Source organism: Oncorhynchus mykiss, chromosome 10 (genome assembly GCF_013265735.2).
Source record: "Oncorhynchus mykiss isolate Arlee chromosome 10, USDA_OmykA_1.1, whole genome shotgun sequence".
Taxonomy (NCBI): Eukaryota; Metazoa; Chordata; class Actinopteri; order Salmoniformes; family Salmonidae; genus Oncorhynchus; species Oncorhynchus mykiss.
The window spans coordinates 4,541,028-4,565,534 of record NC_048574.1 but is presented as its reverse complement, the minus strand read 5'-3'; the positions used below and the strand labels follow the sequence as shown (position 1 = coordinate 4,565,534).

General features: G+C 44.0%; 1 protein-coding gene across 2 annotated transcripts in view; it reads right to left on the bottom strand.

The window, feature by feature from the left end:
• LOC110534814 (large neutral amino acids transporter small subunit 4) overlaps positions 1-24,507 on the bottom strand; it is a 40,255-nt gene that overhangs the window by 3,662 nt on the left and 12,086 nt on the right. The window contains exons 3-14 of one of the 2 annotated variants that reach the window (XM_036989522.1): positions 21,284-21,590; positions 18,001-18,056; positions 16,776-16,852; positions 9,353-9,445; positions 6,745-6,878; positions 6,159-6,355; positions 5,128-5,271; positions 4,231-4,248; positions 2,207-2,339; positions 1,538-1,670; positions 376-449; positions 125-248 (exon numbers count right to left, since the gene is read on the bottom strand). In XM_036989522.1, coding sequence (XP_036845417.1) covers positions 125-248; positions 376-449; positions 1,538-1,670; positions 2,207-2,339; positions 4,231-4,248; positions 5,128-5,271; positions 6,159-6,355; positions 6,745-6,878; positions 9,353-9,445; positions 16,776-16,852; positions 18,001-18,056; positions 21,284-21,590 — 1,490 coding nt within the window. The remainder of the gene's footprint in view (positions 1-124; positions 249-375; positions 450-1,537; positions 1,671-2,206; positions 2,340-4,230; positions 4,249-5,127; positions 5,272-6,158; positions 6,356-6,744; positions 6,879-9,352; positions 9,446-16,775; positions 16,853-18,000; positions 18,057-21,283; positions 21,591-24,507) is intronic. The other variant, XM_036989523.1, reaches the window with a different exon arrangement.

Sequence of the window (24,507 nt, the reverse complement as noted above, 5' to 3'; positions counted from 1 at the left end):
TGCTGTGTGAGTGCGCTGTGTGTGTGCTGTGTGAGTACGCTGTGTGTGTGTGTGTGCTGTGTGTGTGTGCTGTGTGAGTGCGCTGTGTGTGTGCCGTGTGTGTGTGCTGTGTGTGTATCCTCACCCAGAGTGGGTCTCCCTTCAGAGGGCCCATCATGGCCATGAAGAGCGGCTGCTGGAACAGAGCAAACAGAGCAGACACCAGAGACTGCATCCCCGTCAGACTGCCAAACTGAGACGACGGGTACCTAGAGAGGGAATATAATCCATTTACAGTTTTCATGTTGATACCATCTCTCACTCACTCACTCACTCACTCACTCACTCACTCACTCACTCACTCACACACCCTCCCAGGGTGATGCCAGTACTCACACAGCAGCGTAGAGACCTCCGGTTGCAGAGTGGATGAACCCTCTCACAACAGTGTGGAGGACAAATGACAGGATCTGAGGAGAGGAGGAACACATCAGATGACAATCACCAGCTCTGCAGGAGGGCCTGGGGCAAGGGACCTAAAACATGTTGTTGTAGCCCTGAATATGATTCATACTGTTGTTTTATCCCTGAATGTGATTCATAATGTTGTTGTTTTAGCCCTGAATGTGATTCATAATGTTGTTGTAGCCCTGAATATGATTCATACTGTTGTTTTATCCCTGAATGTGATTCATAATGTTGTTGTTGTAGCCCTGAATGTGATTCATAATGTTGTTGTTGTAGCCCTGAATGTGATTCATAATGTTGTTGTTGTAGCCCTGAATGTGATTCATAATGTTGTTGTTTTTTTATCCCTGAATATTATTCATAATGGATCTGCATGACCCAACTCGGTTTCTTCCAACAGTGAGACAAACAGAAGACACATTTCTGTATTTCTCTGCATTCTTCATCTGGAAGTGTCAGGACATGTTGTAGTCTTTCAAGACAGCGATCCTCTCTTTGCACACTAAGCACACAGCTTTCCCAGATACCTCAATACATAAATATTTGTCCACTCTTCCTGGAACACCCTACATTCATTGTCTACTTTCCTTTTCTTTGAAAGATGCATTTTTGTGCAATTTCTAGCTAGCTACTTTTTTTAACTGTGACCTGTGTGTCAGCCTGTCAGTTGTTATTTATACGTGCCTTCAAAATAAATGTCCCAGAAGCGGTGGGAGTTAAATCATTACACAAAGCGAGTATTCGTTGGGCTATTAATTTGAAAACATTTTTCAAAACTTTACTCTCGCAAATTCTTTATGATTCCAAGGGTCGTATTGAATCAGATCGCGGGCCGCGTAAGGCCCCCGGGCCGGCCTTTGCCCAGGCCTGGTGTAGATGCAAGTGTGTGATGCTGTCCGCTATAGAGAGTAGTTTGTGGTGTCTAGCTGTAGTTCCACTTGAATGCCTATAGGTGGCGACAGAGCACCACTCACATCTCATTCCAACATCAGCTGTCACCAATTTTTGTCCTGGACAGCTACTTCTGATTGGCCAGGAGAAGGTAAGGAGGCGGGGACTATTTTGAGTTATAGCTGGATGGAGCACTTACCTGCAGTGGGAGGTTGGGCACCAGGCAGGTGATGCCGAATCCCACCAATAGGACATTGGTCAGGATGAACGCTCGCATTGCATTGGTCACCTTCTGGATCTGTCTGTCTCTGGGCTTGGCCTTGAGCTGGTCCCTGGGGAGGTTAGGGTTAGAGAGGGGAGAGGAGGTCCGATCCTATTCCCATCAGCCCATCACACAGACATCAACCCTTAGCCTAGGCACTCTTATCCAATCCTCTCAGACCCCCATAGATGGTAAGGGCTACTTGCTAGTGACTTAACTTACTATGCTGGCTGGCTGTACTGCATTTGTTTGATAATTTAAATTAAATGAAAGTACTTTATGTATCTACTCCCCCAATGCTTGAAGATGTCGTAAGTATTTGAACAAATTCACTTATAGTTTATTCAAGTAGTCAACAGTTTAGTAATGGTCCCACATTCCTAGCACGCAATGACTACACCAAGCCTGTGACTCTACAAACTGGGTGCATCTACTGTTTGTTTTGGTTGTGTTTCAGATCATGTTGTGCCCAAGGTGAATATTGTTGTATATATATACACTTTTATTGTAAATTAGAATGTTTTGGGGGTATGATCTTTGTGCCTCTGAAACTCTCTGTAGGGCCTAGGGGTTAGGATGTAAGGATTAGGTGACATAGTAACTTACTTGCTACACGGTTCCTCCTCCCCCTCTGCATCTTCGCAGTCCTTCAGCTTCCAGTCCATAATCTGACCAATCACTGGAGTCGTCATCAGACATAGTAGCTGCAGCATGCCGAAGATAGAGGAGTACAAACTGACTGTGGAGAGAGGAGGGAGGAGAGAGAGAGAGAGAGAGAGAGAGAGAGAGAGAGAGAGAGAGAGAGAGAGAGAGAGAGAGAGAGAGAGAGAGAGAGAGAGAGCGAGAGAGAGAGAGCGAGAGAGAGAGAGAGAGAGAGAGAGAGCGAGAGAGAGAGAGAGAGAGCGAGAGAGAGAGAGAGAGAGAGAGAGAGAGAGAGAGAGAGAGAGGACAGAGACACACAGAGAGAGAGAGAGGACAGATTATTAGCCAGTCTAATAAATAACTATTCCATGTTAATCCATAGAGTTCCTGCGTTTTAGCATTAATGATTACGGTAGTAAGTTAATGAGTAGTAGATCTAGTAACTGATGATAGGCTAGCAGCTACCTAGTACTGGTTTAGCTCAGGGCAGGGACAGTCAAGGACTGGGCTAGGTTGGGGGAGAACATAGAGAATATAGAGGTCTCTAGTGGCCAAAAGGACATATTAGCATTGGCAGCGCCATTGAGGGTTTCCATCATTTTAATGTAGTCAACTGGGTGGGACTTCCAACTCCATTGGCTGATCCCTCCTGGTGACTCTGTTGGAGTCATGTTCAACCGGGTCATCCAGAGGGAACAGCCAATCGTGATTTATTTTTGATTTATTTTCTTCATAATGATCAATAGCCTCAAATGGCGCTGCCCAGGCTGTCACAGGCACTATAATGGCACAGATACAAAGATGAGTCCTCTATCTATCTCTATGGGGGAGAAGTACAGCAACAACACAGTTGTTAAGAGGCTAAGGTTGATGCTAATGTGGTTGCTTTATACACAGCTATGGTCATGCTTATGAAGCTAACCAATAGTAACAATGATAACTATTCCATGGTTAAGGTTAATGCTACGTTTGAATGACAAAGGTAACTATCACAGTCATCACAAAACTAGAGTGAAATGCTAATAGCACTTGCTATAGAATTTCCAAATGAGCTGACCTATTCAGCAATTACCTTGAATGCAGTCTCGGCCAATGCGAGAACATTGCCCTTAAATTTCAATTGGGCTTCAGAGCTAAACTTTCGCAATACGGATTCAATAGAGTCCTAAGGTTTAGCATCGCACTAAGGTTAGCTGGTCAAGTCTAAGACTAGAGTTTAATGCTAGCAGTACCTAACATGGTAAGCTAAGGTTAATTGGTCACGCCTAAGACTAGGTTTCAATGCTAGCAGTACCTAACATGGTAAGCTAAGGTTAATTGGATACGCCTAAGACTAGGTTTCAATGCTAGCAGTATCTAACACGGTAAGCTAAGGTTAACTGGTCACGCCTAAGACTAGGATGTAATGCTAGCAGTACCTAAAACGATAAGCTAAGGTTAAAGCAGAGGTAGCCAACCCTCCCTGTGGAGAGCTACTGAGTGTGCAGGCTTTTTCTCCTGCCCTGCTGTAACACAACTGATTCAGCTGCTAGAAATCTGCAGCTGATGAGTAGAATAAGGTATGTTAGAGCAGGGCTGGAACAAAACCCTGCTCTCCACAAGATGGTTGGCCACTCTGTCCTATTACATGTTAGCAGTCTATACAACCGAGACAGTAACTAAAAACAGGGAAAAAAAGAGACAGACAGGCTAGTTTTAGGTGAGGCTAGGAAAGCTAAGAGACAGACAGGCTAGTTTTAGGTGAGGCTAGGAAAGCTAAGAGACAGACAGGCTAGCTTTAGGTGAGGCTAGGAAAGCTAAGAGACAGACAGGCTAGTTTTAGGTGAGGCTAGGAAAGCTAAGAGACAGACAGGCTAGTTTTAGGTGAGGCTAGGAAAGCTAAGAGACAGACAGGCTAGTTTTAGGTGAGGCTAGGAAAGCTAAGAGACAGACAGTCTAGTTTTAGATGTTATATCTACTAGTCTAATCCAATAGGCCTGCAGTCTTACCAACTTCCATTCTCTCCACTACAGGAGAGAAAAAGAACATAGAGAGGAGGAAAAGAAGAGAGGTGCATTTTAAAACACACAAGTCCTCAGCACATGTGGCAACTCCTTCAAGACTGTTGGAATTCCTCATGAAGCTGGTTGAGAGAATGCCAAGGGTGTACAAAGCTGTCATCAAGGCAAAGGGTGGCTACTTTGAAGAATATAAAATATAAAATATATTTTGATTTATTTAACACTTTTTTGGTTACTACATGATTGCACATGTGTTATTTCATAGTTTTGATGTCTTCACTATTATTCTATAATGTATAAAATAGTACAAATAAAGAAAAATCCTGGAATGAGTACGTGTGTCCAAACTTTTGACTGGTAGAGTTTGTAGAAAACACATATACAATGACACCACTGACATACATGGCAAACATATCTTACCAAATCCTTACCAGATTACTTATTACATTTTTGTACAAATGATCTTTGCCTGCTGTAAACATTCTTATTTGATTGTCATGATTATTTTCCATATGGGGTACCCACCAGTGTTGAGGTCTCCAGGATGTTGTTCATGGCTCACCCAGCCCTAGCAGCAGTACCCACCAGTGTTGAGGTCTCCAGGATGTTGTTCATGGCTCACCCAGCCCTAGCAGCAGTACCCACCAGTGTTGAGGTCTCCAGGATGTTGTTCATGGCTCACCCAGTCCTAGCAGCAGTACCCACCAGTGTTGAGGTCTCCAGGATGTTGTTCATGGCTCACCCAGCCCTAGCAGCAGTACCCACCAGTGTTGACGTCTCCAGGATGTTGTTCATGGCTCACCCAGCCCTAGCAGCAGTACCCACCAGTGTTGAGGTCTCCAGGTTGTTGTTCATGGCTCACCAAGTCCTACCAGCAGTACCCACCAGTGTTGAGGTCTCCATCGCTGAGGGCCTCCAGGATGTTGTTCATGGCTCCCATGTAGAAGATGAGACGGAGCTGAGTGATGGACATGGTGACCAGAGAGAGGATGAAGAGAGGGCTGATGATGCTCTGCATGAACGACTGGGCTGAAGGACAGAAGCGGAGGCAGAGAAGAGATGTGTTTCAAATGTTTTCAAGGTTATTGTAGTATATGTTTGGTGTTGTATGTACACTGTGTTGTGTTGTACTATGCACTTTGTGTTGTGTTCTGTTGTCTGAACATTGAATGAAGGTTGTGCGTTGTTGTATGAACATTGTGTCATGTTGGTATGTACAGGTAACTGCCGAAATAATGGAAATACCTTAGTAAAGGATGGATACAAATTATATTGAAAGCAGCTGCTTCCACACAGGTTCCCATCATGCTTAGGGTTATGTATAAAAATCCCCATTTGGCCATTATTTTGTCTACCATTGCTATGCCCCCATAGGATGACAATGTTGGGGTTGGGGTTTCCTTTATTTTGGCAGTTACCTGTATGTTGTGTTGTTTTAAGTTGGCAGAATATTGTGGCATGTTTTTTTGTTTTTTCGTTGTGTTTTTCCCCCTTTTTTTCTCCCCAATTTCGTCATTTCCAATTACAATCTTGGCTCATTGCTGCAATTCCCCAATAGGCTCGGGAGGCGAAGGATGAGTCATGCGTCCTCTGAAACATGGCCCACCAAACCACGCTTCTTAACACCCGCCTGCTTAACCCGGAAATCAGCAGCGCTAACGCCAGCCTGTAGGCGCCCGCCCCGCCACAAGGAGTCGCTAGATCGCGTTGAGCCAAGTAAAACCTCCCCGGCCAAACCCTCCACTAACCCGGACTACGCTGGGACAATTGTGTGCCACCCTATTGGACTCCCGGTCATGGCAGGTTGTGACACAGCCTGGGATCAAACCCGGGTCTGTGGTGACGCCTTAGACCACTGCATTACTCAGGAGGCCACATTGTGTAATGTTGTATAAAGATTTGTGCTGGGTCCTTACATTCCTCATTGGGTTTTTTGCTGACCTCCAGGTCCATGGTTGAGAGACAGAGTTTGTGTCCTTCCTTAGTGGCCAGCTCTCTCTGCTTCAGACTGTTGCTCACACTCAGACGCTTCCCAACCGTGGTCACCTGATGGTAGAACTGCTTCCCTGTGATCTTATGGTCAAAACCCAGCCAACTGAACTTTACCTTCACACTAGGGAGGGAGGGAGGGAGGGAGGGAGAGTCATGTTATTCCAGTGTAAATGTAACACAGTTCAGTTAAACATTCCTGAGCTGACCTGGAGCTTGACCTCTAACAGTACTGTATATACTACTGCAAATTCTGCTGCAAATTCTACTGCTATTTCTACTGGTCATTCTACTGCACATTCTATTGCACATTCTACTGCACATTCTACTGCCCATTCTACTGCACATTACATGAACACACAGCCTACCCTACCCTACCCTACCATACCCTACCCTACCCTCACACTGATGGAAAATACTGTACATGTAGCCCCCCTAATGGCTGGTATTACTGTTACTACTACTATGTGTGTGTGTGTGTGTGTGTGTGTGTGTGTGTATGTGTGTGTGTACCTATAGTCCATGTCCTCGGGGCCAGGGAAGGGTTCCAGGGGCCAGTTGAAGAAGCAGTTGAAGAAGACGAGGCCGGAACACGCTGCCCAGACAACCATAATGGTGATGAAGGTTACACCAAGGTCATAGATCACCTAGGAAACATCAACAACAAATGTTATAGATCACCTAGGAAGCAACAACAATAACTACTGTTCTATATCACATAAGAAACAACAACAATGACAAAAACAACTGTTGTAGATTACCTAGGAAAAACCAACAACACAACAAGCTGTTATATACCACCTAGGAAACTACAACAACGTTATAGATCCCCTAGGATAAAACAGCAACTGTTAAAGATCACAACAACTACTGTTATAGATCACCTAACAAACAACAACTGTTATAGATCTAACCCTAACCCTTAACCCTTAACCCTAACCCTAGGAAACAACAACTACTGTTACAGATAACCTAACAAACAATAACTGTTATATATCTAACCCTAACCCTAGGAAACAACAACAACTGTTATAGATCACCTAGGAAACAGCAACTGTTATATATCTAAGCCTAACCCTAACCCTTAACCCTAGGACATAACAACAACTGTTATAGATCACCTAGGAAACAACAACTACTGTTATAGATCACCTAGGAAACAACTACAACTGTTATAGATCACCTAGGAAACAACAACTACTGTTATAGATCACCTAGGAAACAACTACAACTGTTATATATCACCTAGGAAACAACAACAACTGTTATAGATCAACTAGGAAACAACAACTGGTATATATCTAACCCTAACCCTAGCCCTTAACCCTTAAAACTAGGAAACAACAACAACTGTTATATATCACCTAGGAAACAACAACAACTGTTATAGATCACAGAGAAAACAACAACTGTTATAGATAACCTAGGAAACAACTACAACTGTTATATATCACCTAGGAAACAACAACAACTGTTATAGATCACCTAGGAAACAACAACAACTGTTATAGATCACTTTGGAAACAACAGCAACTGTTATAGATCACCTAGGACACAACAACAACTGTTATAGATCACCTAGGAAACAACAACAACTGTTATAGATCACTTTGGAAACAACAGCAACTGTTATAGATCACCTTGGAGACAACAACAACTGCTAATGATCACCTAGGAAACAACAACAACTGTTATGGATCACCTAGGAAACAGCAGCAACTGTTATAGATCCCCTAAGAAACAAACAATAACATCAACTTATATTACCTAGGAAACAAAAACGACAACAATTGTTTTTAGATTACCTAGGAAACAACAACAACTGTTATAGATCACCTAGGAAACACTTGGCCCAGCATGATATCGGTGATCTGTAACAGTTGTATTTGTTGTTTACTAGGTGATCTATGACAGCTGTTGTTGTTGTTTCCTAGGTGATCTGTAACAGTTGTTGTTGCAGCTGTTGTTTCCTATGTGATCTATAACAGTTGTTGTTGTTTCCTATGTGATCTATAACAGTTGTCGTTGTTTCCTAGGTGATATATAACAGTTGTTGTTGTTGTGTCCTATGTGATCTATAACAGTTGTTGTTGTTTCCTAGGTGATCTATAACAGTTGTTGTTGTTGTGTCCTAGGTGATCTATAACAGTTGTTGTTGTTTCCTAGGTGATCTATAACAGTTGTTGTTGTTGTGTCCTAGGTGATATATAACAGTTGTAGTTGTTTCTTAGGTGATATATAACAGTTGTAGTTGTTTCCTAGGTGATATATAACAGTTGTTGTTGTGGTGTCCTAGGTGATCTATAACAGTTGTTGTAGTTGTTTCCTAGGTGATATATAACAGTTGTAGTTGTTTCCTAGGTGATATATAACAGTTGTTGTTGTTGTGTCCTAGGTGATCTATAACAGTTGTAGTTGTTTCCTAGGTGATCTATAACAGTTGTTGTTGTGTCCTAGGTGATCTATAACAGTTGTTGTTGTGTCCAAGGTGATCTATAACAGTTGTTGTTGTGTCCTAGGTGATCTATAACACTTGTTGTTGTGTCCTAGGTGATCTATAACAGTTGTTGTTGTGTCCTAGGTGATCTATAACAGTTGTTGTTGTGTCCTAGGTGATCTATAACAGTTGTTGTTGTGTCCACGGTGATCTATAACAGTTGTATTTGTTTCCTGGGTGATCTAAAGCAGTTGTTCATGTTGTTGTGTCCTAGGTGATCTATAACTGTTTTTGTTGTTGTGTCCTAGGTGATCTTTAAAAGTTGCTTTTGTTTCCTAGGATAACTATAACAGCTGTTGTTGTTTCCTAAGTGATCTTTAAAAGTTGATTTTGTTTCCTAGGTGATCTATAACAGTTGTTTTTGTGTCCTAGGTGATCTTTAAAAGTAGCTGTTGATTCCTAGGTGATCCATTACAGTTGTTGTTGTTTCCTGTATCACAACCAGCCATGATTTGGAGTCCCATAGGCTGGCACACAATTGGCCCAGTGGTGTCCTGGTTAGGGTTTGGCCGGTGTAGGCAGTCATTGTAAATACGAAGTTGTTCTTAACTGACTTGCTTAGTCTATAACTATTTAATTGTTTGGATAGTAAAACAATTGTGTGTGTGTGAGTGTGTGTGTTACCTTGACTCCAGGAAAGGTGACAGCAGAGGAGGCATAGGAACCAATCATCAGAGCAATGAATGTAGAACGCAGATCACCAAACATGTTAGGGAGCTGAAGAGATAGAGAGAGATAGAGAGAGATTGAGAGAGAGAGATAGATGGAGAGAGAGGGGGAAGCAGATAGAGAGAGAGAGAGAGAGAGAGAGAGAGAGAGAGAGAGAGAGAGAGAGAGAGAGAGAGAGAGAGAGAGAGAGAGAGAGAGAGAGAGAGACAAGGGGTAGACGTGAGAGGAGAGAGAAAACAACAATTAAAACACAAGTAACTTTCTATTTCCAGTCTACTGATATGTGAAAGGATACTCCTGTCTATAGTATTCTACTCCTTGGTGTTTGGTGTCTCTCTGAGGGTTTGGAGTCTAAAGTAATGCATTAAAAGTGAATCTGTGCTCAGATCACTGGAGTTAATTAGTAATGTTCTAATGGCTCTGATATTGATGTGGGAATAAGAGTCAGCCAGTGTATTGTACATTCCTCAGCCCTGTTGTTGAGCTCCCAGCGACAGGCTGTGTTAGGGATAGCAGTGACAAGGTGTTGGGGGTAGGAGGTAGGGGCTAGGGACACTAGTGCCATTGTGAGGGTGGTACCAGGCAGTACCAGTATTCTGGAGGTGAACCAGGGAGGTACAAGGGAGGTGGGAACCGATCAAACTGTTCTGACTGTCACACCACAGCACAATGACCCGGGTCTGGTCTTCCATCCAACGCTGTTGAACACTTGAATTACTTCACAGGGAAACAGAACTGGGCTCAGGAGAAACAGAGCGCCAACTCTTTTACATTTCCAGGAAAAGACAGGGAGAGAGAAAAGGGAGGGAGAGAGGAGAGAGAGAGAGAGGAGAGAGATATGGAGAGAGGAGAGAGGAGAGAGGAGAGAGAGAGGAGAGAGATATGGAGAGAGAGAGGAGAGAGGAGAGAGGAGAGAGAGAGGAGAGAGATATGGAGAGAGGAGAGAGAGACAGAGAGAGAGAGAGAGAGAGCGAGAGAGAGAGAGAGAGAGAGAGGAGAGAGGAGAGAGAGACAGAGAGACAGAGAGACAGAGAGAGAACAGTGGAGGCCCAATAATTTGTCAATTAATTCAGTGTTCAGTGTTCACAGGCTGTTCTGTCTCTGTCTGTACGAGTGGCTGAGCAACAACAAGCACTCCCTTACATAACACTGTGTGTGTGTGTGCGTGTGTGTGTGCGTGTGTGTGTGTGCGTGTGCGTGTGTGCGTGTGCGTGTGCGATAACAGTCATCTACATAACTAAAGGAGCTCTCTTTAACCCTGACCTTGATCCCAGCTGTAACTCACCACTATTACCCAACTACTACCTCAGGCCTCACTTCAGAACCAAGACTAAAAGAGTCTAATGATTAACCTGCCTGCTCTTAAAGACTGTACAATGGAAGGACAGAGAGAGGGGGAGAAGAGAGGAGGAGAAAGGGAGGAGGGGATGTTTACTGTAATGGGAAGTTTACTGGGTAGTGTCACCATGGCAACTGTATTGGGTAGTGTAACCATGGTAATTGTACTGGGTAGTGTGTATCACCATGGTAAAGCGCTGGACTGCAGTTATTCACAAGAAAAGGCTGGAAGGAAGGAGGGAGGGAGGGAACCAGAAGGATGAAGAGAGGGGGAATGTGAAGACTGATGTCCTGACTATGTGCGGTGTTGGGGAAGCTACTCCGAAATTAAGTTTACCAATCTACCAATTGCTTCACACTGGAAGAAGTTAATTTACACTAAAGTTACCCTTAAGAAAAATACAGTTTACTGAACTAAAGTTACTTTGAAAAAGTAGTTCACTACATCCAAACTACTTTGTGAAAGATTATCAGATCTAAATCTGAAAAGTTCTACACTACAAATCACTTTGGTGTCTTATGTTAACAGTAGGTGTAGTTTAGCCTATTATTTTATTTTAGCCAAAAAAGTTGTGCTTACTTCCAGAATTTAGCTACACCGCTACATGGTAAAACAGTAGTGTGTAGTTCCAGTAGTTAGCTACACCGCTACATGGTAAAACAGTAGTGTGTAGTTCCAGTAGTTGGCTACACCGCTACACCGCTACATGGTAAAACAGTAGTGTGTAGTTCCAGTAGTTGGCTACACCGCTACATGGTAAAACAGTAGAATGTAGTTCCAGTAGTTAGCTACACCGCTACATGGTAAAACAGTAGTGTGTAGCTCCAGTTGTTAGCTACATCGCTACCTGGTAAAACAGTAGTGTGTAGTTCCAGTAGTTATCTACACCGCTACATGGTAAAACAGTAGTGTGTAGCTCCAGTAGTTAGCTACACCGCTACATGGTAAAACAGTAGTGTGTAGTTCCAGTAGTTATCTACACCGCTACATGGTAAAACAGTAGTGTGTAGTTCCAGTAGTTAGCTACATGGTAAAACAGTAGTGTGTAGTTCCAGTAGTTAGCTACACCGCTACATGGTAAAACAGTAGTGTGTAGTTCCAGTAGTTGGCTACACCGCTACACCGCTACATGGTAAAACAGTAGTGTGTAGTTCCAGTAGTTGGCTACACCGCTACATGGTAAAACAGTAGAGTGTAGTTCCAGTAGTTAGCTACACCGCTACATGGTAAAACAGTAGTGTGTAGCTCCAGTTGTTAGCTACATCGCTACCTGGTAAAACAGTAGTGTGTAGTTCCAGTAGTTATCTACACCGCTACATGGTAAAACAGTAGTGTGTAGCTCCAGTAGTTAGCTACACCGCTACATGGTAAAACAGTAGTGTGTAGTTCCAGTAGTTATCTACACCGCTACATGGTAAAACAGTAGTGTGTAGTTCCAGTAGTTAGCTACATGGTAAAACAGTAGTGTGTAGTTCCAGTAGTTAGCTACACCGCTACATGGTAAAACAGTAGTGTGTAGCTCCAGTTGTTAGCTACATCGCTACCTGGTAAAACAGTAGTGTGTAGTTCCAGTAGTTAGCTACATGGTAAAACAGTAGTGTGTAGTTCCAGTAGTTAGCTACACCGCTACACCGCTACATGGTAAAACAGTAGTGTGTAGTTCCAGTAGTTAGCTACACCGCTACATGGTAAAACAGTAGTGTGTAGTTCCAGTAGTTGGCTACACCGCTACACCGCTACATGGTAAAACAGTAGTGTGTAGCTCCAGTAGTTAGCTACACCGCTACATGGTAAAACAGTAGTGTGTAGCTCCAGTAGTTAGCTACATGGTAAAACAGTAGTGTGTAGCTCCAGTAGTTAGCTACACCGCTACATGGTAAAACAGTAGTGTGTAGCTCCAGTTGTTAGCTACATCGCTACCTGGTAAAACAGTAGTGTGTAGTTCCAGTAGTTAGCTACATGGTAAAACAGTAGTGTGTAGTTCCAGTAGTTAGCTACACCGCTACACCGCTACATGGTAAAACAGTAGTGTGTAGTTCCAGTAGTTAGCTACACCGCTACATGGTAAAACAGTAGTGTGTAGTTCCAGTAGTTGGCTACACCGCTACACCGCTACATGGTAAAACAGTAGTGTGTAGTTCCAGTAGTTAGCTACACCGCTACATGGTAAAACAGTAGTGTGTAGCTCCAGTAGTTAGCTACACCGCTACATGGTAAAACAGTAGTGTGTAGCTCCAGTAGTTAGCTACATGGTAAAACAGTAGTGTGTAGCTCCAGTAGTTAGCTACACCGCTACATGGTAAAACAGTAGTGTGTAGCTCCAGTTGTTAGCTACATCGCTACCTGGTAAAACAGTAGTGTGTAGTTCCAGTAGTTAGCTACATGGTAAAACAGTAGTGTGTAGTTCCAGTAGTTAGCTACACCGCTACACCGCTACATGGTAAAACAGTAGTGTGTAGTTCCAGTAGTTATCTACACCGCTACATGGTAAAACAGTAGTGTGTAGTTCCAGTAGTTAGCTACACCGCTACATGGTAAAACAGTAGTGTGTAGTTCCAGTAGTTGGCTACACCGCTACACCGCTACATGGTAAAACAGTAGTGTGTAGTTCCAGTAGTTAGCTACACCGCTACATGGTAAAACAGTAGTGTGTAGTTCCAGTAGTTAGCTACATGGTAAAACAGTAGTGTGTAGTTCCAGTAGTTAGCTACATCGCTACCTGGTAAAACAGTAGTGTGTAGTTCCAGTAGTTAGCTACATGGTAAAACAGTAGTGTGTAGTTCCAGTAGTTGGCTACACCGCTACACCGCTACATGGTAAAACAGTAGTGTGTAGTTCCAGTAGTTAGCTACACCGCTACATGGTAAAACAGTAGTGTGTAGCTCCAGTAGTTAGCTACACCGCTACATGGTAAAACAGTAGTGTGTAGCTCCAGTAGTTAGCTACATGGTAAAACAGTAGTGTGTAGCTCCAGTAGTTAGCTACACCGCTACATGGTAAAACAGTAGTGTGTAGTTCCAGTAGTTAGCTACATGGTAAAACAGTTGTGTGTAGCTCCAGTAGTTAGCTACACCACTACACCGCTACATGGTAAAACAGTAGTGTGTAGCTCCAGTAGTTAGCTACACCGCTACCTGGTAAAACAGTAGTGTGTAGCTCCAGTAGTTGGCTACACCGCTACATGGTAAAACAGTAGTGTGTAGCTCCAGTAGTTAGCTACACCGCTACATGGTAAAACAGTAGTGTGTAGTTCCAGTAGTTATCTACACCGCTACATGGTAAAACAGTAGTGTGTAGTTCCAGTTGTTAGCTACACCGCTACATGGGAAAACAGTAGTAACCTACTGAAAACACTACCTAGATTTGAATTTAGTTCAACTACCACCAAGCTACTAGAAAATGTCAGTCTATCAGACTATAAACTCTAAAATCACAGAATATTTTGGAGGATGGGAGGTTATCCCCCCTCCTCTGTCTTTCACCTTTCTAACTCTCTGTGTTTGTCTGTCCTTGAATGGTACAATGTTTCATTGTGGATCTACATTAAGGATGCAGATATGTGGGAGAGAGAGAGAGTTGGAGCAAGTCTGTGTTGTTGTTGTTCAAAGCAAAATGTGGGAGAGAAGTACTGGAACAGTGATAATGACCTTTCTCCCCATCTATCTCTCTCTCTCTCTCTCCCTCTCTCTACATCTCTACTCTCTCCCTCTCTATCATGACCACAGGACAGGAGACAGGGCGCCTGGCCAGAGAGAGAAGGAGGGAGAGAGGACACAAGAGGGTTTGTGTGCTGACATGTTTTGATATGGTATCGAGATGATATGGATTTGTGTAATGCAAAAGAGAAAATCTTTGAAAACAACTGAGGCCGAATGAAACACAATGTTCTCTACACAGACAGAGACAAACAGTATGCAAAACACACCCACACGTCAATGAAACACACTTTCTGTTTTGGATCACAAGTGAATATGGAGAAATCTGAACAGAACACACACACACACACACACACACACACACACACACACACACACACACACACACACACACACACACACACACACAACCTCTCTATCAGACAGACACTGTACCTCTCTCTCAGACAGACACTGTACCTCTCTCCCAGACAGACACTGTACCTCTCAACCAGACAGACACTGTACCTCTCAACCAGACATACACTGTACCTCTCTCAGACAGACACTGTACCTCTCTCCCAGACAGAGACTGTACCCTACTCTCTCTCTCAGACAGAGACACTGTACCTCTCTCTCAGACAGAGACACTGTACCTCTCTCTCAGACAGAGACACTGTACCTCTCTCTCAGACAGACACTGTACCTCTCTCTCAGGCAGAGACACTGTACCTCTCTCTCAGACAGAGACACTGTACCTCTCTCAGGCAGAGACACTGTACCTCTCTCAGGCAGAGACACTGTACCTCTCTCTCAGACAGAGACACTGTACCTCTCTCTCAGGCAGAGACACTGTACCTCTCTCTCAGACAGACACTGTACCTCTCTCTCAGACAGAGACACTGTACCTCTCTCTCTCAGACAGAGACACTGTTCCTCTCTCAGACAGAGACACTGTACCGCTCTCTCAGACAGACACTGTACCTCTCTCTCAGACAGACACTGTACCTCTCTCAGACAGAGACACTGTACCTCTCTCTCAGACAGAGACACTGTACCTTTCTCTCAGACAGAGACACTGTACCTCTCTCTCAGACAGACACTGTACCTCTCTCTCAGACAGAGACTGTACCCCTCTCTCAGACAGAGACACTGTACCTCTCTCAGACAGACACTGTACCTCTCTCTCAGACAGGGACACTGTACCTCTCTCTCAGGCAGGGACTGTACCTCTCTCTCAGGCAGGGACTGTACCTCTCTCTCAGACAGGGACTGTACCTCTCTCTCAGACAGGGACTGTACCTCTCTCTCAGACAGGGACTGTACCTCTCTCTCAGACAGACACTGTACCTCTCTCTCAGACAGACACTGTACCTCTCTCTCAGGCAGAGCCTGTACCTCTCTCTCAGACAGACACTGTACCTCTCTCAGACAGAGACACTGTGCCTCTCTCTCAGACAGACACTGTACCTCTCTCTCAGACAGAGACACTGTACCTCTCTCTCAGACAGACACTGTACCTCTCTCAGACAGAGACTGTACCTCTCTCTCAGACAGAGACACTGTTCCTCTCTCAGACAGAGACACTGTGCCGCTCTCTCAGACAGACACTGTACCTCTCTCTCAGACAGACACTGTACCTCTCTCTCAGACAGAGACACTGTACCTCTCTCTCAGGCAGGGACTGTACCTCTCTCTCAGACAGGGACTGTACCTCTCTCTCAGACAGGGACTGTACCTCTCTCTCAGGCAGAGACTGTACCTCTCTCTCAGACAGACACTGTACCTCTCTCTCAGACAGACACTGTACCTCTCTCAGACAGAGACACTGTCCCTCTCTCTCAGACAGACACTGTACCTCTCTCTCAGACAGAGACACTGTACCTCTCTCTCAGACAGACACTGTGCCTCTCTCTCAGACAGACACTGTACCTCTCTCTCAGACAGAGACACTGTACCTCTCTCTCAGTTAGAGACACTGTACCTCTCTCTCAGACAGAGACACTGTACCTCTCTCTCAGACAGAGACACTGTACCTCTCTCTCAGACAGAGACACTGTACCTATCTCTCAGACAGACACTGTACCTCTCTCTCAGACAGAGACACTGTACCTCTCTCTCAGACAGACACTGTACCTCTCTTTCAGACAGAGACACTGTACCTCTCTCTCAGACAGAGACACTGTACCTCTCTCTCAGACAGACACTGTACCTCTCTCTCAGACAGAGACACTGTACCTCTCTCTCAGACAGAGACACTGTACCTCTCTCTCAGACAGACACTGTACCTCTCTTTCAGACAGAGACACTGCACCTCTCTCCCAGATAGACATTTACCTCTCTCTCAGACAGACACCGTACCTCTCTCTCAGACAGACTCTGTACCATACTCTCTCTCTCTCACCGTGAGGGAGGTGAAGGTCATGCACATTCCTCCGAAGCCGTTAAATGTCAGTGCGATGAAGATCAGGATTGACAGCTCTGTGGAGGAAGACGGAGACACCGTCAGACACAAACACACACACAGACACAGACACACGTATTCTCTTCACAAATGGACACACGTTCACACACACACACACATACACCCTAAAGATACACACACCTACACACACATAGTGATATGGCAGCTTGGTGATATGGTAGCTAGGTGATATGTTGATATGGTAGCTAGGTGACATGTTAGCTAGGTGATATGGTAGCAATGTGATATGGTAGCTAGGTGATATGGTAGCTATGTGATATGGTAACTAGGTGATATGTTGATATGATAGCTAGGTGACATGTTAGCTAGGTGATATGGTATCAATGTGATATGGTAGCTAGGTGATATGGTAGCTATGAGATATGATAGCTATGTGATATGTTGCTATGGTAGCTAGGTAATATGGTGAGATGGTAGCTAGGTGATATAGTGATGGTGATATGTGAGTTAGGTAATATAAAGTGCTATTTTAGCTAGGTGATATGGTAGCTAGGTAATATAGTGAGATGGTAGCTAGGTAATATAGTGAGATGGTAGCTAGGTAATATAGTGAGATGGTAGCTAGGTAATATAGTGAGATGGTAGCTGGGTAATATAGTGAGATGGTAGCTGGGTAATATAGTGAGATGGTAGCTAGGTGATATGGTAGCTAGGTAATATAGTGAGATGGTAGCTAGGTAATATAGTGAGATGGTAGCTGGGTAATATAGTGATATGGTAGCTAGGTATTGTAGTGATACTAATGTGTTTTTTAGGTGATATGGTAGCTAGGTGACATGGTAGCTAGGTGATGTAGTGATCGTGATATGGTAGTTTGGTGACATTACAACTAGGTGATGTAGTAATAGTGATATGTTAGTTTGGTGATATGGTAGTTTGGTGATGTAGTGATAGTGATATGGTAGTTTGGTGATATGGTAGTTTGGTGATGTAGTGATAGTGATATGGTAGCTAGGTGACATGGTAGCTTGGTGATGTAGTAATAGTGATATGGTAGTTTGGTGACATGGTAGCTTGGTGATGTAGTGATAGTGATATGGTAGTTTGGTGACATGGTAGCTTGGTGATGTAGTGATAGTGATATGGTAGTTTGGTGATATGGTAGTTTGGTGACATGGTACTGTATGCTAAGTAGTCTACTCACCATCAGGGTTGTATGCTCCGTAGGCGATGAGAAGACAAGAGAAGGAGAAACAGGCACTGGAATACACACAAACAATACATCAATATCATATATAACCATAAATCAATATCATATAGAGGATGTCTGGTTATTCTTTAAAAGTGCTTTCCTCACCATCTAAAATAAGCGTGCTCAATTCAAAAACTTTAGAACCAGGAACAGATATAGCCCTTGGTTCTCTCCAGACCTGTCTGCCCTTGACCAGCACAAAAACATCCTGTGGCATTCTGCATTAGAATTGAACAGCCCCCGCGATTTGCAACTTTTCAGGGAAGTTAGGAACCAATATACACAGTCAGTCAGGAAAGCAAAGGCTAGCTTTTTCAAACAGACATTTGCATCCTGTAGTACAAACTCAAAAACATTCTGGGCCACTGTAAAGTCCACAAGAGCACCTCCTCCCATCTGCCCACTGCACTGAGACTAGGAAACACTGTCACCACCGATAAATCCATGATAATTGAGAATATCAATAATAATTTTACTACGGCTTTCCATGCTTTCCACCTGGCTACCCCTACCCCAGTCAACAGCCCTGCACCACCCACAGCCTCCCCCATTTCTCCTTCACCCAAATCTAGATAGCTGATGTTCTGAAAGAGCTGCAAAATCTGGATCCCTACAAATCAGCCGGGCTAGACAATCTGGACCAACTCTTTCTAAAATGATCCTCCAAAATTGTTGCAACCCCTATTACTGGCCTGTTCAACCTCTCTTTCGTATCGTCTGAGATCCCCAAAGATTGGAAAGCTGCCGCAGTCATCCCCCTCTTCAAAGGGGAGAAACTCTAGACCCAAACTGCTACAGACCTAGATCTATCCTATACTGCCTTTCTAAGGTCTTCCAAAGCCAAGTCAACAAACAGATCACAGACCATTTCGAATCCCGCTGTACCTTCTCCGGTACGCAATCTGGTTTCCAAGCTGGTCATGGGTGCACCTCAGCCACGCTCAAGGTCCTAAACGATATCATAACCGCCATTGATAAGAGACAATACTGTGCAGCTGTATTCATCGACCTGGCCAAAGCGTTCGACTCTGTCAATAATCACATTCTTATCGGCAAACTAAACAGCCTTGGTTTCTTAAATGACTGCCTCACCTGGTTCACCAACTACTTCTCAGATAGAGTTCAGTGTGTCAAATCGGAGGCCTGTTGTCTGGACCTCTGGCAGTCTCTATGGGGGTGCCACAGGGTTCAAATCTCTGGCCAACTCTCTTCTCTGTATACATCAATGATGTCGCTCTTGCTGCTGGTGATTCTCTGATCCCCCTCTACACAGATGACACCATAAAGCCTCACCTGAGATAAGGTGGGGCTCTACCTAACAAATATTTATAGAGAACCTGGAGCCAGTGGGTTTGGTGACGTGTATGAAGTGAGAGCCAGCCAAGGAGAGCATACAGGTCGCAGTGGTGGGTAGTATATGGGGATTTAGTGATATGGGATGGCACTGTGATAGACTGCATCCAATTTGTTGAGTAGAGTGTTGGAGGCTATTTTGTAAATTGCATCGCCGAAGTTGAGGATCGGTAGGATGGTCAGTTTTACAAGGGTAAGTTTGACAGCATGAGTGAAGGATGCTTTGTTGCGAAATAGGAAGCCGATTCTAGATTTCATTTTGGATTGGAGATGCTTAATGTGAGTCTGGAAGGAGAGTTTACAGTCTAACCAGACACCTAGGTATTTGTAGTTGTCCACATATTCTAAGTCAGAGCCGTCCAGAGTAGTGATGCTGGACGGGCGGGCAGGTGCAGGCAGCGATTGGTTGAAGAGCATGCACATAGTTTTACTTGCATTTAAGAACAGTTGGAGGCCACAAAGGAGAGTTGTAAAGGCATTGAAGCTCGTCTGGAGGTTTGTTAGGGATGATGCGAATTTTTGCAGCTTTTTGTTAAAAATCAAGCAACATTTCAAAGTCCTGCTACTCATGCCAGGAATATAGTATATGCATATGATAAGTATATGTGTATAGAAAACACTCTGAAGTCTCTAAAACTGGTTAAATCGGGTCTGTGGCTATAACAGAGCGTGTTTAGGAGTAAAAATCCCTGGTAAAACTGTTTACCAAAAACACAAAAAAAATATTCATCCGCCATTCAATGTATTGTCTAAGGCGACAGAAAATAAATGATCCCCTGTAAACGCCTACAGCTTCCACACGATGTCGCCAGTACTGGCATTTCATGTCTGCTTTATCCTTGGTTAGATCACGAATAGGCCCTTCCTGTCTTTGAGGCGCACCACAGGATGTTGTGAAATTGAAAACATGGACGATGATTTCCAGACTTGCTGCTATCGAATACAGATCGCCCCGTGGTCAATTTTATATATTATTAACGTTTATTAATACCTAAAGTTGGTTTAGAAAAGTAGTTTGAAGTAAATTGTAAAAGTTTATAGGCAACTTTTGTAATTTTAAAAAGTGACGTTGCGTCTTGTAAAGGGGCATTTTCCAGGATCAGACTGGCCTTCAGCAAATGACATTTTGGGTATACAATGACGGATTTAATCGGGAAAAAGACCCAATTGTGATGTTTATGGGACATATAGGTGTGCCAACAAAGAGGCTCGTCAAAGGTAATGAATGTTTTATATTTTATTTCTGCGTTTTGGGTAGCGCCGGCTACCGCAAAATCTGTTGTTTAGGTGACGGTCTGCTATTCTGGGGGGTGCATGCTATCAGATAATAGCTTCTCATGCTTTCGCCGAAAAGCATTTTACAAATCTGACTAGGTGGCTAGATTCACAACGAGTGTAGCTTTAATTCAGTACCTTGCATGTGTGTTTTAATGAAAGTTTGAGTTTTATCAAAAACTATAGGTGGCGCTCTAAATTTCCGCTGCTCTAACCACAGGAACACTCCTCCATAAGAAGTTTAACACAGTGTCCAAAGAACGGCCAGAAGTATACAGAATGGTGTCAGTTGCGTAGAGGTGGATCAGAGAATCACCAGCAGCAAGAGCAACATTGCTGATGTATACATGTATACCATGGCTAAGGACTGTTCTTAGGCACGACGAAATGCCTCCGAGGTGGCTTATTGCTATTATAAACTGGTTACCAAAGTAATTAGATGTTTTGTCATACCGGTGGTATACCACGACTGTCAGCCAATCAGCATACACCATGTAAACTCATACCATGTCAACTCACACCTGTTTAACCATTTAAACCAACACAGACTGAACTCAGACTCCCCCCTCCTCCACCCACTGTCCCTCCTCCTCTCGCTCTCTCCTACCTGCCCAGCAGTCGTAGGTTGCGCGGTCCATATTTGTCCATGACGATGCCCAGCGGCAGAGTGATGGCTGATAGAAGGAATGATCCCACGGTGAAGGCCAGGTTCAACATCTCATCCTGGTCCTTACAGATGAGCCAGCCGTTCATCCTCATAGGGCCATCGGGGTCCTGAGGGGCCAGTGGCCTCATCTCTACCCCATCCCCTAGCCCCACCACACCCTCTGCCTCAGAGTAGTAATCACTGTAGTCATCATCGCCCCCTGGTGGGGGGAGGGGGACAGACAGGTTGGAGGAGGAGGTGTGGTTACCTAGAGGGAGGGAGGGTCAGTATCAGATATTATTCTCATTAATATTGTCATTGTTGTTGTTGTTAATGGTAATCCCATTTCCACTATTATTATTGCTGAGACAACAGAGAGAGAGAGAGAGAGAGAGAGAGAGATGCAGCATTGTACTTTACTCTGGGTGAATGAACCGTGAGGTAGAATGCCTCAGCAAGATTAGTTGAGTAGTGTGGTAGTCAGGTGGTCAAGTGATGTTGTTCTGACACATGGTTCTGTGTTACTTGACATCACGGCCACTTCATGAAGATACTACTACCCTGTGCTGTGATTTTAACATCTAGATGTTAATCAAAATGGGACCATCGCGCTCTTCCAGCAGTTTGGTTGGTGCGTAAGACCTGTCAATTCAGAATTCAAAAATATGTTGCATAAGGCTTTGTTTTACTGCGGCAGGGATAGCGTTCACATACTTTTCAGCTTTCCAGCCTTCTTCAGTGTGTAGGTACCATTTTGTAAATCCAAAACAGCGTTTGTAGGGAACACAGGTGAGCAACTGATGAGCAACAGGTGCTTCTAATCAGGGTTGCCAATAATCTGCCAATCAGGGATGTGGCTTCTCTGGTACACCTGTACACAAGTTAGTCACAAAGAAATAAAGAATGATAGGACAGTCTATCCCCCTCTCCTCCCTCTGATCCCTGGTCTAGACTGTCCTGAATCTAGTTGATGATCCCTGGTCTAGACTGTCCTGAATCTAGTTGATGATCCCTGGTCTAGACTGTCCTGAATCTAGTTGATGATCCCTGGTCTAGACTGTCCTGAATCTAGTTGATGATCCCTGGTCTAGACTGTCCTGAATCTAGTTGATGATCCCTGGTCTAGACTGTCCTGAATCTAGTTGTTGATCCCTGGTCTAGACTGTCCTGAATCTAGTTGATGATCCCTGGTCTAGACTGTCCTGAATCTAGTTGATGATCCCTGGTCTAGACTGTCCTGAATCTAGTTGATGATCCCTGGTCTAGACTGTCCTGAATCTAGTTGATGATCCCTGGTCTAGACTGTCCTGAATCTAGTTGTTGATCCCTGGTCTAGACTGTCCTGAATCTAGTTGTTGATCCCTGGTCTAGACTGTCCTGAATCTAGTTGATGATCCCTGGTCTAGACTGTCCTGAATCTAGTTGTTGATCCCTGGTCTAGACTGTCCTGAATCTAGTTGATGATCCCTGGTCTAGACTGTCCTGAATCTAGTTGATGATCCCTGGTCTAAACTGTCCTGAATCTAGTTGATGATCCCTGGTCTAAACTGTCCTGAATCTAGTTGATGATCCCTGGTCTAGACTGTCCTGAATCTAGTTGATGATCCCTGGTCTAGACTGTCCTGAATCTAGTTGATGATCCCTGGTCTAGACTGTCCTGAATCTAGTTGATGATCCCTGGTCTAGACTGTCCTGAATCTAGTTGTTGATCCCTGGTCTAGACTGTCCTGAATCTAGTTGATGATCCCTGGTCTAGACTGTCCTGAATCTAGTTGATGATCCCTGGAGAAACCTCGGCCACATGTGACCTCATCCTTCGCCCTCTAACTCTGATTAGAAACAGCTTAGTACACACACACCCTGCCTGGCCCGATAACACTAACCTCCCTTCTCTGATACCACAGGCCCTCTCTCAGCAAAAAAAAAAACATGAGGATGAGGGGAGGAGATAGGGGGAACAGATAAAAAGAGAAAAGATAGAGATGGTCGAGGTATTTGCATCGATATTATCTCTGCTTCACTGGGCCTTTATGAGTTCCTCTCTGGCACTATGCCGTGCATGGATAAAGAGATACCATACACAGGAACATGTTGTTATTGTCATATCAACGATAGATTAGGATTCAGTTTGAGAAATACTTCCACTGATCAAATATAGAAACATGAAAAGTATCTCTTTACTTCTGAAGTTAAAAACATTCTTCACGTCTCAACTTTAAATAAGAATCGAATGAAATAATAAGATCAACTCAATTGACTTTAGTCAACAGAGAGAGAGCAGAGACAGGGACAAGACGGAGGAAGAGAAAGATAATGTCAGAAGTTTTTAAAGAACAACGACAGAGGAAGAGAAAGATAAGAGTAACGTCAGAATTTTGACTTCCAGTAGGAACCGTGTGAGTCAGTCTGCACGCACGCACACACACACGCACACACACACAAGGTGGTGACTGTAAAAAGTGATGTGTTGTTTATGCTGAGTGAGGTGTATTTTGTAGCTGAGTCCAGCTGGTTAGGGTTCCAAGTCTACTTCCTGTTAACAGACCTTTGGAATGGAACAGCCAACCACGACCCACAAGACCTCGTCTCCCACATGCTAACAACGTATTGAGATAGAAATGCAATGTGTAGAACAGATATGATAGTCTGTCATGTAGAATAAAGGATCAGCTCTGTAGTGGAGAACAGATATGATAGTCTGTCATGTAGAATAAAGGATCAGCTCTGTAGTGGAGAACAGATATGATAGTCTGTCATGTAGAATAAAGGATCAGCTCTGTAGTGTAGAACAGATATGAAAGTCTGTCATGTGGAGTAAAGGATTGTGACTCTTGCTGTCCCCAGTCCACCTGGCCGTGCTGCTGCTCCAGTTTCAACTGTTCTGCCTTATTATTATTCGACCATGCTGGTCATTTATGAACATTTTAACATCTTGACCATGTTTTGTTATAATCTCCACCCGGCACAGCCAGAAGAGGACTGGCCACCCTACATAGCCTGGTTCCTCTCTAGGTTTCTTCCTAGGTTTTGGCCTTTCTAGGGAGTTTTTCCTAGCCACCGTGCTTCTACACCTGCATTGCTTGCTGTTTGGGGTTTTAGGCTGGGTTTCTGTACAGCACTTTGAGATATCAGCTGCTGTACGAAGGGCTATATAAATACATTTGATTTGATTTGATCAGCTCTTC